Consider the following 17,131-nt stretch of genomic DNA (forward strand, 5'->3'; position numbering starts at 1 on the left):
TTGCGGTGCTGACTAAACTTATGAATAGAGTTCTGACAGTTATACAGAACACTAAGGAGAGGGTCGTTCACACCAAGAACGATAACTAATAATTAAGCGAACACTGGTAAATGTTAATAACGACGTTAACAAGAGCTAGACAAGCTTGATGCTTACGACTCAGCTTTCTAATATTATTCATTTCCATTGAACGCCAGCTAGTTCGATAAGCTGGGCTATTTCACTTGCACATGAACAAGTAGCCTAGACTACTCAAACTTCCACAATAACAGAAGCCACGAAACGTTCCATACCAAAACACCCAAACAATAATCACATTTGTATTCTTCGCCTCCGGTTTGCCATAGGCTTGTCCTTTCGCTGTCTGCCAGCGTTGTTGATTTTTTCTGAAACTGGAAATAATCGCTATGCATTATGGGATGCAGTATCTGAGTAGTGAGCATCATTGGTACACTGAGGATTTTGCCACCATTAGTACAACATCCTGGGAACTTTTGCATACTGGTAAAATCTAATTTTTCACACACTGCATACTGCTCGCTAGGTTCACGTCAGTATCAGTATGCGACTAGTACTTACCACCCATTTCAAACAGTGATTTAGTACGCTGTGCTGCTGGTGACGGCTACTGCGTACTGGGGTGGGGGGCGTAGTGTGCAGTACACAGTGTATACTTGACCAGTATGCAGTATGTAGTACTTAGCACAAAATTTCGAACACAGCCATCATCATTCATATGGAGACATATCAGAGACATTAAAAGCAGCTTAATTTATTTGGAAAGTCAACTAAAGCCATGAAGCCATGCAAAAAGAGAAGGGAGTTAACATTTTATCCTTAAGAGTGTATAGGCGGAGGGGCCTTTCAAAGAAGGCATGTAAAGAAGAAGAGAGAATGATAAAGCCAAATAACAGGCCATGCTCTGCAAATAGGCTAAAATAAACCAATTGATGTAGGCCTACCATGGGTGTGTTGAAATGTTTGCATGCACACGTTTCCTACTGAGAAACATTCATAGTAGGCTACTGGCAAGATTCAAAAGTACCTTCACCCCTGCTTTTACATACAAATTTAAAATAGAAACCACTAAGAATGTTTGAATGTGGATATAATTTCCAGGGTTTGGACTGATACGATTTATCCTAGCCTGCTGCATCATACTGACATGATTTAAAACATCACTGGGTAAAAGTGAGAATTCATGAAGTTCTTTTGAAAAATTTTTAAATATCGAGATATATATTGTATATCGTGAAATGGACTAAAAATATCGAGATATTATTTTTTAGCCATATCGCCCAGCCCTAAAATGGTCTCATTAAATCAACATAAGGGGCTGTATTACGACACTTCATGGTCACTTATTTAAAATTTATTAAAATTTAGTAAGCTGTCCTGTCCACATTGGGAGTGTTTTCATTATCAAATGGATAACGAATGGCACAAGAAGGCATTCCTATGTTTCTTAATCAGTAAAGGGTGTGTTTCGGGTGAAACATCCTTTAAACTAATGAGAGTGTCATCGATCATTCCCTTTAACAGCAAGCAGCGCAACTTCAGACAGCGCCCATATCACTGATAATGCACTCTTGAAATAACATATAACAACTTGCCACTGATTTCTGAGCAGGTTTCCCTTGGTCAGTAGTGCAATGTGTTTTAGTTAATGTACGATAGCGATTTTTAGCTAATGTGCCAGACTCGTAAGTCATTAATTCCCACACCCCTTGGTTCATTGCTCAATAAAAGAGAAGCGCATGGCGAAAAACTCTACGATAGGAATAAGCTTTGCGTCGTTATTATTACACGCTTTCTGCCAGGTTTTGCATCATGAAAATAGGGCCTAAGGCCTTAACTATATTAAATGTAGTCACTTACCAAGAAGCAGTATAAGGTGTCCTTTGACCTAAGTCATCATATGTGAAATTTGAGTGTGTAATGGATCATCTAAAAACTATTCTGATTGACTAGGACAACCTCTGTTAAAATCGCTTAAAATTGTTGGTAACACTTTATATTAAGACACTCATATTCACCATTAATTAGCGGCTTACTAACATGTGTATTAGTAGCATACTAACCATTTGTTAGTCATTATAAGTCACTAACTAGAAAATGTAATTCCATTGAAGGAATTACCATTGCATGTAAATGTAAAAAGGTTGCTGTGTAAAACATTGTATTAGTTAAAAAGACAACATAGGCCTGTATGACACAATAAGAATAGATGAATAACAATAACCCAATTACAGTTCCACTGAAATTACTTGGAAACCCACAATTAAAAAGTGATTCATGAAAATGCATTAAAATTGTGGATAGTATTTTGGAAAATAAATCTTCATTTATTAAAATAATAGACTGAAATAAAGTTGCCAACTTCAAACGAGTTGCAAGCACTGACACTTTGTTTAGTAGGCCTACTGAAGTTCACCAACGTATGATGTATGCAGCAACAGGTAGGCTGAGGAAATGATATAGCAAATATAACTTTAGCTAGCTTGCTAACAACAAACATGATGGCAATGATGAGAATGATAACAATGTAGCTTGTAGCCTACTGTACAAATGACTGTGAGAATAAGGCTGAAACCTAAATGGTAGCCTACAACTGGCATGTCTATCAGGTTGGACGCTGAGTTAAGACTGGCGTGGCTAGAAGCTAACGTTACATTTGATTGTCGTTAGCTAATAGTGCTTACGTTAGGGTTTGATTGTCTAACTATGGTCCCAACGTCACCTAGAGCTAACCGGTTACTGTCACGAAGCAAGATAGGAGTGGGCTACTGTAGGAGACAAGACGAAGACGATAACGTTCCGTGGCATGGTATCAACGTTAGATTGCTTCTTCTAGTCACTAGTGTTTACAGCCAGAGAGGGTTAAAGCGGAGCAGATGGCTAATGAAGGATTCTTTGCTACAGCTGTAGCTTAATGAGCACTACGTAACAATCCATTTCTGCCGCCAAAGCGTCTCAACGTTAAGTCTATGGGATTTTTGAACTCTTTTATCGTAAATATCTCAAAGTATAAAGTTCACAAATGTGAAAAATACATTTAACAAATCTCTGTTACAAGACCTGTGTAGGAGTGTTTGAATGACGTTAAACGGTTCAGTGGTTTTAGAGCAGGGGTGTCAAACTCATTTTCACCGAGGGCCACATCAGCCCAATGGTTGCCCTCAAAGGGCCAGATGTAACTTCTAAGATTTGTAGCACCAGCCACAAAATCTTTAGCATCGGTAAAACTTCTAAAATCGAGAAGAGCAAAAGGTATCAGCATGACATGTTCTTTTTTTATTATTGTTATGTTTTGTAAAAACAAAACACCACTGTCAATTCCATACAGTTTGACTTTTCAATGAGGGTCACTGGTCAGTCAGGAAGAGATGCCATGGATTCTTTTTTTTTCATATTTCTGAGTTTTTAGATTCGAGTATATTCAACTTTACTGACATTGCACGAGTGAAATACCAGTAACGAAATGCAGTTTTACATCTAGCAAGTGATGCAAACGAGTAGGCTAACTGTCATGTCAAAAAGTGCATCCATATGAAATGCGTCACTAGCCTACACCGTTCCATACACATACAGTAGAAGCGAACGGTCCCGGTGGACTTTTTCTCTGAAGTTTTAAAGTTGAAAGGTGTTGTGTGGATTCTATGTTGTTCGTTTTAAACTGAAATGCAAAGCAACAGGGCGATTACTACAAACTTCTAGCATACTCTGCTTGCCTGATATGAATGCACCTCTTCTCGGTCAGAATAGGCTTATTTTCGCTTTTGGCCAAACAATCACTTGCTCGATTAGCAAGGATTTGGAGCTGGATTTTTTGGATAATAGGACTACACACAATTATACATGTCTTTTAAACGTAGACGTAAACGTATCACGTAGTTTAAAACTTACATCGATTCCCCTCTCAAAGAAGCACACGCACTTCAAACAATCATGCGTTTCACAGGCAGGCTAAACCGAGCGCGTAATTTAGGCGCTCCGTTCGCTAAAATAGTTTAGAATACTGGTCTATTTTGTTTTCACACGTACACGTTGCTATCACATCTGATGTAGCCAGTTGCACTGATCATAGAGGAAGGTGGTTGATGTTGCCTCCCTGTCAGTCTCACATGCGTGCATTGTATTGCAGTGTATTGCCTATACGCAAAAACTGTATCGGACCTTTTAAGCTCTCGCGGGCCACATACTGTATCAGACCCTTTTAAGCTCTCGCGGGCCATATGAAATGACGTGGCGGGCCGCATCTGGCCCGCGGGCCTTGAGTTTGACACCTGTGTTTTAGAGCCTTTGATCGTTGATTTTGGTCGGAAGAAGAATCATTTTAAGAAGAACAGTGATAACAGTACATTGCATTGACATGCAATGTAATTAATACCTTATTCTGCAAGACCTTATTCTACCCTTACTAGACTCTTAATTAAGAATTTCCCCTATGTAAGCTCCTAATTACCCCTTATTCATAGTTATTAAATAGGTTGTTACCTATGAATCATGACTTAAATATACATGGCTCAGTATGGGGCATGTAAGGTGGTAGTACCACAAGAACAGTTATTCACCCCTAATAATACTTATCAAAGATGGTCTAGATGAACTAGACACTAAACCACAAGTGCTAATAGTGTGCATATAATTAATAATAAAGTCTTTGTAATGTCAAATATGTTCCCTATTCTAAAGTTGGATCTTTGTTCACAATTAATTCACAAATAATTTGCCACTATTAACCCCAATGTATGTATACTGCGTCATACTAAAGGAGAAATCTGGTGTGATTCAACCCTTAGCTCTGCTGTTTGAGGTCAGGGAAGAGTAAAATGCTGTCAGTAAGGAAAAGAACAGAGCATTTGATACAACATACAGTAGACCAAATAGAAAACCCACAACTAACATTAGCTGAATGGGGCATAGGTACATTTATCTGAAAGTGAGTCTCTATGCCCCTTTCAGTTAGTGTCAGCTGCCTGTTAACTATAGATCTTTGTTGAATCAAATTTTCTCATTATTTTTTCTCATTTGTCATAGCAGAGCTATAGATTGATTCACACCGGATGTCTTTTTTAACATGTGACCCTTCACACTTGAAAAATAGTTTTGAGTTTGAGACTTTTGATTATTCAGGAGCCAAGACAGTTAGCATACAAATGTATCCAGGTTTGCCTTTCTCGCTATCTAATATTCATTGATGAAAGAGATATTTTTATTTGTGCTAACTTGGCTGCCTGCTTGTTGTGTAGCCTACTATGTGCTGTAATACAGTTAATAAGTGTGAATAGGAGGCAACTTTAGTTTAGGGAACACATGGGGGTTAATAAGTGCCAAATTATTTGTGAATTAATGTGAAAAAAGACACAACTTTAGAATAGGGAACATATTTGTCATTACAAAGACTTCATTATTAGTTATTTGTACACTATTAGCACTGGTGGTTTAGTGTCTAGTTCCATTTGAATAGACTGAGTTAAGAACTGTTCTTGTGGTACTACCACCTTACACTGAGCCATGCATATTTAGGTCATAATTCATATGCAACAATTTATTTAATAACTATGAATAAGGGGTAATTAGGAGCTTACATATGGGAAATTCTTAATTAAGGGTCTAGTAAGGGTAGATTAAGGTCTTGCAGAATAAGGTATTAATTAGTAACTTATAATGACTAACAAATAGCTAGTATGCTACTAATACACATGTTAGTAAGCAGCTAATTAATGGTGAATATGTGTCTCTTAATATAAAGTGTTACAAGCAAATAGTGCAACCCAAAATGTTCAATGTTAACATTCAGATTCATATTCTACAGACTGAAAATTTTCTAAGGCCTATCTACAGATGGTACGGGTTGAGAATGCTCCTTTCTTTCCCGCACATCGGGACTCCCGAAGCATCGGGACTTTAATTAAAACTGCAACCGCAAGGGGGCAACATAAGACCGCCTTAATAAAACGAAGGTTCGGCTCATACCGGAAAACACGGAAAAACCCGAAGACACCGCGCTGGTGACAAGCGGAGAAAAGAGACATCACGCTCGGCATGTCAGATTGCAGTTTCAGAGTTTTCGAATGTTTTACAGCGTACCTCACAGCTGGCTCTCTCACTCGACGTAGCCTATAACTCAGTCAGTCCAGCAGAGATGCCAGAGCAACGTTTTGGTCAATGGAGAGGGAGAGAAATGCTCCGCATCCGTCTCATTTAATCCGTCTCATTTAATCATTAAAATGAAGGTGATGACTGGCGAAATTATAATCAAACAACGTTTCAATAAACCATTGTTGAAATTAATGAAAATGGTTTTAGAAGCCTTCAATTCAACCTGAAAGACTCGATATAGGCAACCTTAGATTAATTCATTAATTCATTACGGTTACAAGACCGCATTTCCGTGAATAGGCTATTATTGTCAAGGCGAAGACGAAAGAGATGGACAAGATGGATATTTAGGCTACATTTATACTAGGAATACTTAGAAATGTGTAGGCCTATAGGCTATTTCAAAACGGAGGCATGTTCATTTTAACCGGCGACGCTGGGTAGCTTACCCAGCACTTTATCACAGATTTTGTCCCCACCACTTTTGACAACTGAAAATAAAATGTATTTAACAGAAATATCTTTAATAGGCCTACTTGCCTATCATGTCACTTTACTTATAACCGTAGGCTACATGCATGGAGAAGATCGTGCATTTTGTAACATTGTAACAATGGATGGTCAGATATGCGATAGGGCAGTGAGGGTGATTCATTGTAACCATCGACTAGTAGGCCTAGCTCCGCAAAAGAAGTTTCTAGCAACTTAAAATATATGGATCTCGTTATGCATGTTCATGTTGATTCAGAGATAGACATAGACTACCGTGGGCTACTGTGCGTCAATATAACAGCATTTTATCATGTGGTGAATGAATGACTAACGTGTCAGAACTTTTGATCGGCGTTTCAAGTGCATGCCGCGAATAAATGAACTCGACTGACTGAATCCTTTATATTTCTTGGCTAAGTGCGAAGAGATTGACTCTCGAACTGTGGCGTAACTGGTTGAGGCATCTTAATCATACGTCAGCGACCGGGGTTCAAAACTTATTCTACGAACCTCCGGAACCCATTAAGACAAGAGGCATTATTTTATTAAAAAGTTTTGCGATTTTTTTATGATTGCGATGTCTGCTGAAAAGAAAAGTTAATATGTGAATTCGTGGTTCAGCGCACACACACACACACACACACACACACACACACACACATTCTTACATTTACATAATAGGGCTCGGGCACACGCCTTGCATTCTAGGAATATCGCCGCCATTTGGTAGCGCACTGAACGTAATATCCATTCATTCAGATGCACAAGACAAGAAGCAGAAATATAGTAGCGATTTATTCTTTTCCTCTTGCGATCGTGGGTGCACTGTTACACCCCACTACACAGCAACATACTACCAAGAAGGCAAAAACGAAGTAACAGGAACACACTAAAAGGCGGGAGTAAATCCATAGTAATCCATAGTAAACTAAGGAGTGAAGCTGCCAATGTGGCTGTGCCCGCGAAGTTTTGATGTCATGATCCCGAGCCCTAGTGTCAGGAAGTGTCTGTCGAGAGAGAGGGGGGAGGGAGGCAATCGGCCTCAATGCCACATATAGGTAGGCTATAATGTCTAGTGAACTGGTTAGACAAGTGTGGGGGAGGGGGAATGATCGCACAAGACAATTGCTCTTCATGAAATGGGTAGTCTCACAGACGTTTGTCGATGTTTAAACGTAGCCTACTACATCACTTGCGAAATCGGACGTGGCACATAGAATTATTAGGCTACTGGATTTAATATAGCATAGACTTTGTTCATCCTATATTAGCCTATATTAAAATGTAATGTGCTGCGGGGAAGCATTGGGGAAGTCAGTTTAAGTTGTCCTGTAACAATTTGCCTCTTATTATAATCAAGAGTATGCAGCCACTACGCACATAATAGTCTAGGTTACGGGCGGATGCGAGCAACCCCATGCAAAAGAAGTTAACGGACTGAAGGCCTGTTTACATGTCAAACATGCATTAAATCTAAGAAACGAAAAACACAAATATAATGTATTGTGTCGTAAACAGTTAATGACTTCGTGGCCACTATGCGCAACTGCATCGCGCAGTGAGCTGAAGGATAGGAGGACCGACACTTATTAACACAAAGCTTTGTAAAGCACTAACAACCACCCCTCAAAGTTCATTGTCCATAAGTCCAAACAATAAGTATAAAAATCCGACAATCCAAAACGATAACGAGATCTCCCAGAAACGAAAAACAAGTTTGTTGAGTAGCCTAGTCCTTCCAACAATCTCAGCTTTTGCGTTTGTTAGATAAAAGGCATTCTGTCCTGCTGTATTCCAATGAGAAAAAATCATCCACAAGGTAGGCTAAGGGTCACGGTAATGCAGCATGCAGGAATCTATATACGCACAAAACGAATGAATGGGTTATATCGGCCAAAACGAATGAATGGGTTGGGAGAGTCGTCTGGCTGTGTCAGCAGACTGCAGTCGGTCTCGAGGGGTTAAATAGCGCACGTACTTGAATTTTAATCTGAAGGAGACCACACGAAAATAAAATCAAATAAAAAAGAAGGATTTCAAGTGTGCGAACCTTTTTCCATTTTTTTATGATTTAGCCTACTCTTGTTCTGCACCTTGACCGGGGATGTGCACAAACTTTTTTACTACACTTGAATTTTAAACCAACTCTTCTCTAGCCTATATCCTATAGCCATACTTTAATAATCAGATGTTATGCTCATTTTTGTAGGCTACACCTCACCGGCAAGCACGCACGCAAACCTACCATGGCAAACATAGTTGAAACGTTCGCTCTAAACTTATGTATTTCCAATCAGCTTTCACAAAACCGATGAGGTCCAGATCTCAGTGGCCTCATAGCTGCCTACAGCCATGCATAGTAAGCCTAATGATAGCCTAATAGTTATGACATTAATAGCCTATTAATGACCTCATGTCGGAATGGCACGCTGTTTGAAAAAAAAAAGTTAAATAGGCCTAGGCCTACCGCCGAGTGGGGATATGTCGGAATGAACAGCGGATACCAGCTGGGTTGTAAAACATTACTGTATTCGTTGATCTTATCGATGCAGTCCTTGCGGCCACTTCTCCCCATCGTAGGAAACTTTCTGTTTAGTGTTGACAACACAAAGGCCTTCACGTTGTGTGGCAGTGCTTGCTTGCCCTTCGATCCATCCCAGTTGGTGGTTTTGCACCTGTCCCTGAGTTATAGTCTATATGAGTAAGCGCTTATGCTCTAACCGCATAATAAAAGAAGCACCTGCAGCAGTGCTTATGGCAAGGCTATTAACACCTGTCACTGAGCTATGGACAAGCAGTTATGCTCGAAAATTATCATAATAACAGACACACCTAATTGTATGGCTCTATGTTTAAACACATAAAATTAGCAAGCATTTCCGCAGCAACGTTTGCTTTCTTTTTCTGTCGGTCCGCGGTTGCTTGGTCAATTGCGCAGCAAATTATCAGATCACCGGACCTAATTTCACTCCATGTCTCGCGGACCAGCAGCAGTCTCCACGTTTCGCGGCCCATAGTTTGAGAAACGCTGCACAAACGTTTCCCCCAATACCATGGCGACAAAGAGAAATAAATATGATTTGACATTTAAGCTGATTGCTGACAAATTTGCCACACAATTCGGGAGAAGCAGCGGACAGGAGCGCCACCACAAGCAAGCACTTCTAGCCCAAATTAACATGGCAACGTTGCCTATGACTAAAGTGTCTAAGTAGGCTAGTCCTACTAATATTACATTTGATTGGTAGCATGTTTGTAGCGCGCCAGTTTACCCATCCCCTACATCAAAACAGCTTAGAATCAATCAAAGAATCAGCTGTGTCGGCGTTAGGCTGTAGGCGATTTTCTATAACCATTTTCATTCATTTCAACAATGGTTCATTGAAACGTCGTTTGAATAATTTCGCCAGTCATCACCTTCATTGTAATGATTAAATGAGATTAAGGAGTCGACTATTGACGGATATGCGGTCTTCATCATTTTGAAATGCGGGATGAAACTTTCTGCCACCTGGTGGTTGTTTGGGTACATTGCCTTAGCCTCGAAAAAAATCGGCTTGACGGCCTGCGGGATCTCTTCGGGAGTCCCGCGGGAGAAGGTGCATTCTCAACCCGTACCCACTGTAGCTCGCGGCCTATGTGTCAGCGTCAGGAAAACCTCTGTCATCCTCAGACAAAACTCTGTCAGAAAAAACGGAGTCAGACAAAAAAGTCTTAGATGAACTGAAACTGAAACTGAAGGTGAAGGTGAAACTGAAGCGAGTCAGGAAAAACGCTGTTTCTGTTTTTGGTACAGAAAGCAAACTTATTTATACGAAACAGTTGTTTTATGCAAGCTAGGCTGGTTCACTCGTGACGTGCAAACTCTGTTACCATGGATACTACAAACAACCTCAGCTGAAGAATCAACACGTCACGTGAACTAGCTTGCAGAAAACAACTTTGTATTAGGCTATATCTATACAGTCTATGATTATATCAGAAACAAGACTGTAGCAGTTTTCTTGCTGTAATTTATTAAATGAAGTAGTTGTTTCTGCAAGCTGGAACTAGTTCACCTGACGTGGTATTCTTCAGCGGAGTTTGTTTGTAGTATCCATGGCAACCCAGCTGTTTCTGTTAACTGGTAAAGAAAGCAAACAGCCTATTTGTGATATAATAGGAAACAATTCAATTCAATTAAAAAACTTTATTTATTAAAAACTTAACTTAAAAACAGCTGTTTTCTGCAAGCTAGGCTGGTTCACTCGTGCAAATCGTAGCCTATCTTAAGTCCTGTGGTTGCCATGGATACTACTAACAAACTCTGCTGAAGAATACCACGTCAGTTGGTTCCATTTTGCAGAAAACAACTATTTTGTTTAATAAATTACAGCAAGCAAACTGCTACAGTCTTGTTTCTGATATAATCATAGAATGTTTTCTGCAAGCTAGTTCACGTGACGTGTTGATTCTTCAGCTGAGTTTGTTTGTAGTATCCATGGTAACAGAGTTTGCACGAGTGAACCAGCCTAGCTTGCATAAAACAACTGTTTCGTACAAATAAGTTTGCTTTCTGTACCAAAAACAGAAACAGCGTTTTTCCTGACTCACTTCAGTTTCACCTTTACCTTCAGTTTCAGTTTCAGTTCATCTGAGACTTTTTTGTCTAAGGAAGACAGAGGTTTTCCTGACGCTGACACAGTTTTGTCTGAGGATGACAAGGTTTTTCTGACGCTGAGGCAGTTTTGTCTGAAGATGACGGTTGTTTTCCTGAGTCTGAGGATGTCCTAAAATGTACACCGTACACATGTCCACCACATCTGGTCCATTTTCGAGAATGTATGCGTCAACCACAACAGACAATACGCTAGGTGGCACTATAGAGTCCCTGAGCTACACCCTAGGCCAAAGCTCTATCTCTGAGTAGTAATAGCAATTCCACTTATAGCTGCGAAATTACAAGACTTTTAGTGCATGCCAAGTGCAAGGCAAAACGTCGACCCGGTAAGAGGATTCCACTATAATAATAATCTATAATAACAATAGGGCCTTGCACCTACAGTGCACCTCGGTGCTCAGGCCCTAGTAATAATAATCTGCTCAAAAACAATAGGACCTGGCACCTTCGGTGCAGCTGCTGCTTCAGCGGCTGCACCTTGGTTTTCGGGCTCTAATAATAATAATGATAATAATAATAATAATAATAATTATCTCTTCAATAACAATAACACTTGGTTAGATTTTTTTTTTTTTCAGTGCACAAAGCTTGCACTATTTATTATAGTGGAGACCTTTCACTTAATTATGGCAAACATCTTAAATTCATTGCTCACTTGCCTTTTACAATACCTAAATGATGTTTCACCCAAGTCTGCATGTTTAGTGGTTTGAGCTGAATTAGATGCACTATAAGATAAAAAGATTTTCACAAAAGCTGTCACTGGTGATGTCCCTTTAAATTAACATTGCATGGCCTGATATGTAGGAATTTTAGTCATACAAGGACAAGGATACATGTCAGTATCTGTGTATAGCACTAGCAGTGCTCAATTGGTCAGGGACAGCCATAGTAAATGCCTCATGTTGCACTCAGGAACCATAATGGCCTTCTTGATACTAAACCGCTCACACAAAGTAAGGAAACTTGACTTTGGCCCATTATATCTCCACTTTAATAATACCAATCACTAAAGTGTTTAATGTCATTTTCATCATTTATTAGTCACCTTTACAATGAGGTACAGCTTGTAAGCATTGGGCTCCCATGAAATGAGCAACACAAGCAAACGTGTAAGTAGTGCCAACGAAAAATGTGCCAAAATGGCCTGTTATGCTGTTGGAATTCACCTTTGTTACTTCAAGCATTGACGATTGCACTCTCCCACAGAAATGAGGAAAACAAAACATGTTAGGCATACATTCGTTCATTTTATACTCAGTGTCAGGGTCCTCAGTAGGGTGTAGAGGATCCATATGCAGCCACAACAGCTTGGCACCTTCCTCTCATGCTGGTCACCAACCTGGCTACATTCTGCTGTGGGATGGCATGCCATTCCTCGATAAGGATCTGTTAAGTCAGCCAACTTGGTTCTGTTGCTGATCCCACAAGTGTTCAATTGGGTTGAGGTCTGGACTCACGTCACAGCAGGCCATTCTATCCTCTCCACTCCCACATTCTGGAGGTACTCTCTGATGATCCCAGCTCTATGGGGGCGAGCGTTGTCATCCTGGAGTATGGCATTTGGTCCCATATTCTGGAGATATGGAATTGCCACTGGCTCCTGAATCTCATCCCAGTATCTAAACTCACCTGGTAGCACTTGAAGCCCAAAACGAGATGTCTGGCAGCAGAACCCTATTACTGGCCATTTTGGCACATTTTTGGTTGGCACTACTCAGACATTTGGCTGTATTGCTCATTCCATGATTGCCTTATGCTTACAAGCTATACCTCATTGTAAAGGTGACAAATTACAGATAAAAATGATATGAAACACTTTACTGGTTGGTATTACTAAAGGGGAGATATAATGGGCCAAAGTCAAGTTTCCTTACTTTTTGTGAGGGGTTTACAATTTTTTCATGATGGGTGCTAGGTGTATTATGAATGCCTATAGGATGTACTAAAATGGGTAAGTGTATCATTCTCTGATGGAGGCAGACAAATTATTGCATGATAGGGGGCTCGATACAGAGGGGTTTTGCCTCCCTTTGTGGTTTTTGATACTTTGACATCTTTTAAGAAGATTTGAACCTGGAAATCAGAGGTGTAGATCACCATCCATATCCCTTTGTTAATTAAACTTCCTCTTTTAATGTTCAAGATTCTGTGCTGAAAGATTGCACTCCTTACTACGAACACTGGAGATTGCAGACATTGCTGACTTCTCTGCTGTTACACTCATCTCACATTTTGCCACCTTAGTCAGCACCTACAGTAAAGGTAAGTATAGTTCTCTCTGTTTCCAATGTACATTCAGTGTACTTGTTAGTGCTGTATCTTGCATTTTAACATGAGATGGTTTAAGTTAGCATAGGAAAGTACTTGGCCTTTACCTTCTGAGTCTGTCATCCCCACCAAAATTAAACCCCATAAAACATGGTGCTTTAGAACTTTAGAATGGTGCTTTAGAACTTTAGAATAGGGAACATATTTGGCATCACAAAGACTTAATTATTAGTTGTTTTTACACTATTAGCACTTGTGGCTTAGTGTCTAGTTCAATTTGAACAGACCATCTTTGATAAGTATTATTAGGGGTGAATAACTGTTCTTGTGGTACTACCACCTTACAAGGCCCATACTGAGCCATGTATATTTAAGTCATAATTCATATGCAACAACTTATTTAATAACTATGAATAAAGGGTAATTAGGAGCTTACATAAGGGAAATTCTTAATTAAGAGTCTAGTAAGGGTAGAATAAGGTCTTGCAGAATAAGGTATTAATTAGTGACTTATAATGACTAACAAATTGTTAGTATGCTACTTATACACATGTTAGTAAGCAGCTAATTAATGGTGAATATGTGTGTCTTAATATAAAGTGTTACCCCATTTTCTTTAGAATTCTGGGTAACACTTGACTTGACGGTTTCATTCATAACAGATTCATAACAGCTGTCATGAACTGCATATGAAGCATACATGACTGATTCATGAAACATGACTCAACATTCATACCAACACTTTCATGAATGTGGAAGACAAAATGACAAAAACAGTCCAACAATCTAGTAATCCATATACAGGGTATTATGAATCCTTTCCAGCGTTTGTAAACATCTCATGAATATTTTATGAAGTCTACTTCAAATGTCACTTTACTATACGAGTTGTGACGTATTCATCATACTGGGAAGATAACTACTGACCATAAGTGGACCTCTGAATGGTTGGACATTCCTGTTTTATATATCTATATAAATACAGTCACTGGTGTAGACAATTATGCATTCTTCAGATGTTACTATCATAAAATAAACAAACAGACAAACAAAAAGCTAAATTCTCCTGGACACTGGACTTCCCCATTGACTAAGATGTGACATGATCAGGTTGGATAAAACGAAAAAGACAGCAATGCTTCTTTGCGATTCATGAAAGGGTTGGTATGAATGTTGAGTCATGTTTCATGAATCAGTCATGAGTGCTTCATGTGCAGTTCATGACAGCAGCGTGTTATGAATGAACCCATCAAGTAAAGTGTTACCGAATTCTGCTTGTTATGTTTGTGAATTTGCCAACATCTGCACTAGTTGGCTTTCTGCACCAGCATATTATCACCCCCCCCCCCCCCCCCCCCCTCCTACATATTTTCATTAGCATTTATCTTTGCTTGGTTCTTTGCTTCAGCTGGAGATAATGGATGGCTAATGATTGATGTAATCATGCTGGACAGAGTACCGGTATTTAGTTTCCCCAAGTCTTAATATAATAATTAAGCATTATCGCACGAGTGGGAGTGGTGTTGTTGGCCAATATCGCCACGGCTGTGGTTCGCCGCAGGCACGAAGCCGAAGGCTGAGTGCCGTAGGTAACTACAGCCGTGGCGATATTGGCCAACAACACCACGACCACGAGTGCGATAATGCTTTTATACAACAGTTCCATTGCCAACAAAAAAAAGATACCCGAGTGCATTTTTAGGAAGGATAATTATTATTTGCCATCGTTTTATTTAGCCCAGTTCCTCCGCTATGCGAAGTAGGCCTAGCTCAGAACGCTTGAGGTTGCTATGCAACTGCTAAGTCAAAGAACATGGAATGCGTCTCTGGTTAAATCAAAGCGAAGAATCAACCGTCGCGGAGTGATTATTAGCTGTGAAGAGTCACCAGTGGTGATATCGGTTAATATCACCACTGATAGAATGCGTCTCGTCCAATCAGATATTGCTAAATCGTTCGACCGGACCTAACTGTTGTATAAAACCTGATAATGCCTGATAATGTAATAAAATCCTTACCAAAAACATAATGATCTCTGTACTGATAATGTAACATGTTACCTTAAATTATGGGTTAATGCATTTTGAGCATAAGGAACTAATAATGTAATATCTCCCAATATATTGTCCCAATATTGTAACAACTTTGCCTAATTTTGTAGTAAGCCAAGTGGTTCAAGTTCAAGCTCAAAGTTTATTGTCATGTACTCATTAAATTAATTTATAAGTTATGCAATTCCTTGTGCTCAAGTGTCCATTCAACTACAGAAATAATCAAAAAGAAAAATAAATAAATAGATACTATTTTTTTTAAAAAAAAAGAAAAAAAGAGGGGTTGGGGAGCATCCAGGAGCAACCAGGGGCAAGGAAAAACTCCCTTGTTCAGGAAGAAACCTTGGGTAGATCCACAGTTCAAGGGGCCAACCCAACTGCCTGGGGTTGTGCTAGTAGAGGGAGCATGTGCGTGTGTGAGGGCAAGGGAATCCTAACCCTACAGTCTCACAGGCTACAAGTGACAGCGACAACTCCACTAACTTGCTGTTGAGTGGGGAGGTCATTCACGGATGATTGATGGCTAACGATTTCTAAGTGCTAGGTGGCTGACCGATAGCTAGTACATACCTTCAGATATAGTTTTTGATTACAGAACCTGTTTTTTTGGATTTTAAAGTTCATATTCCTCACTAGGTTTGACAAAACTGACCACAAGCATGAAAGGGAGGGGCTCATGAGGGAGCTACTGACCAGGACTCATGAAAAGGCAAACTGGCAACTACAGCAGGAGGAGGTTGAGCTGATGCTGAGGCGGGCGAGACCAAATAAAGCACCAGGGCCGGACCAGATCAGCGGCCGCCTGCTCAAGGAGTGCTGCAGCCAGCTTGCTGGAGTCTATTGTGACCTCTTCAACCGCTCCCTGACAGAACACTCCATCCCTTCAATCTGGAAATCATCTATCATCTGCCCCGTACCAAAGAAGAGCAACCCCACCTGCGACAATGACTACCGCCCAGTGGCCTTAACATCCTTGGTCATGAAAAGCTTTGAGAGGTTAATTCTCTCACAGCTGCAGGAGGAGGTCAGTATGTACACCGATCCACTCCAATTTGCATACAAGCGGCAGAGGGGGGTGGATGATGCCATACTGACGCTGCTCCATGGAGCCTACACCCACCTAGAAAAGCCCAAGTCATTTGTTCGGCTGGTGTTCGTGGACTTCTCCAGTGCCTTCAACACTGTGCAACCCCATCTGATGGGCCAAAAGCTTCTCCAGATGGAGGTCAATCCCCACCTCATTCTCTGGGTTCTGTCTTTTCTGACAGACAGGCATCAGAGAGTCAGAGTAAATGGCCATCTCAGCTCTGATAAGTCGATCTCCACAGGCGCTCCACAGGGCTCTGTAATCTCACCGGTTTTATTCACACTTTACACCAACGATTGTCAGAGCACTAACCCAGACATCACATACATCAAGTACTCTGATGACACTGTTATTATGGACCCCACCAATTCATATGATCAACTACAGTCTGAGCTGGCCTCCTTCGCAGACTGGTGTACACATAATTCTCTGGACCTCAACATATCAAAAACCAAGGAACTACTA

General features: G+C 40.2%; 1 protein-coding gene across 1 annotated transcript in view; it reads left to right on the top strand.

The window, feature by feature from the left end:
• ercc2 (excision repair cross-complementation group 2) overlaps positions 1-17,131 on the top strand; it is a 121,382-nt gene that overhangs the window by 60,750 nt on the left and 43,501 nt on the right. Inside the window, exon 12 of the mRNA XM_062552363.1 lies at positions 13,404-13,522. Coding sequence (XP_062408347.1) covers positions 13,404-13,522 — 119 coding nt within the window. The remainder of the gene's footprint in view (positions 1-13,403; positions 13,523-17,131) is intronic.

Source organism: Sardina pilchardus, chromosome 13 (assembly GCF_963854185.1).
Source record: "Sardina pilchardus chromosome 13, fSarPil1.1, whole genome shotgun sequence".
NCBI classification, from domain to species: domain Eukaryota; kingdom Metazoa; phylum Chordata; class Actinopteri; order Clupeiformes; family Clupeidae; genus Sardina; species Sardina pilchardus.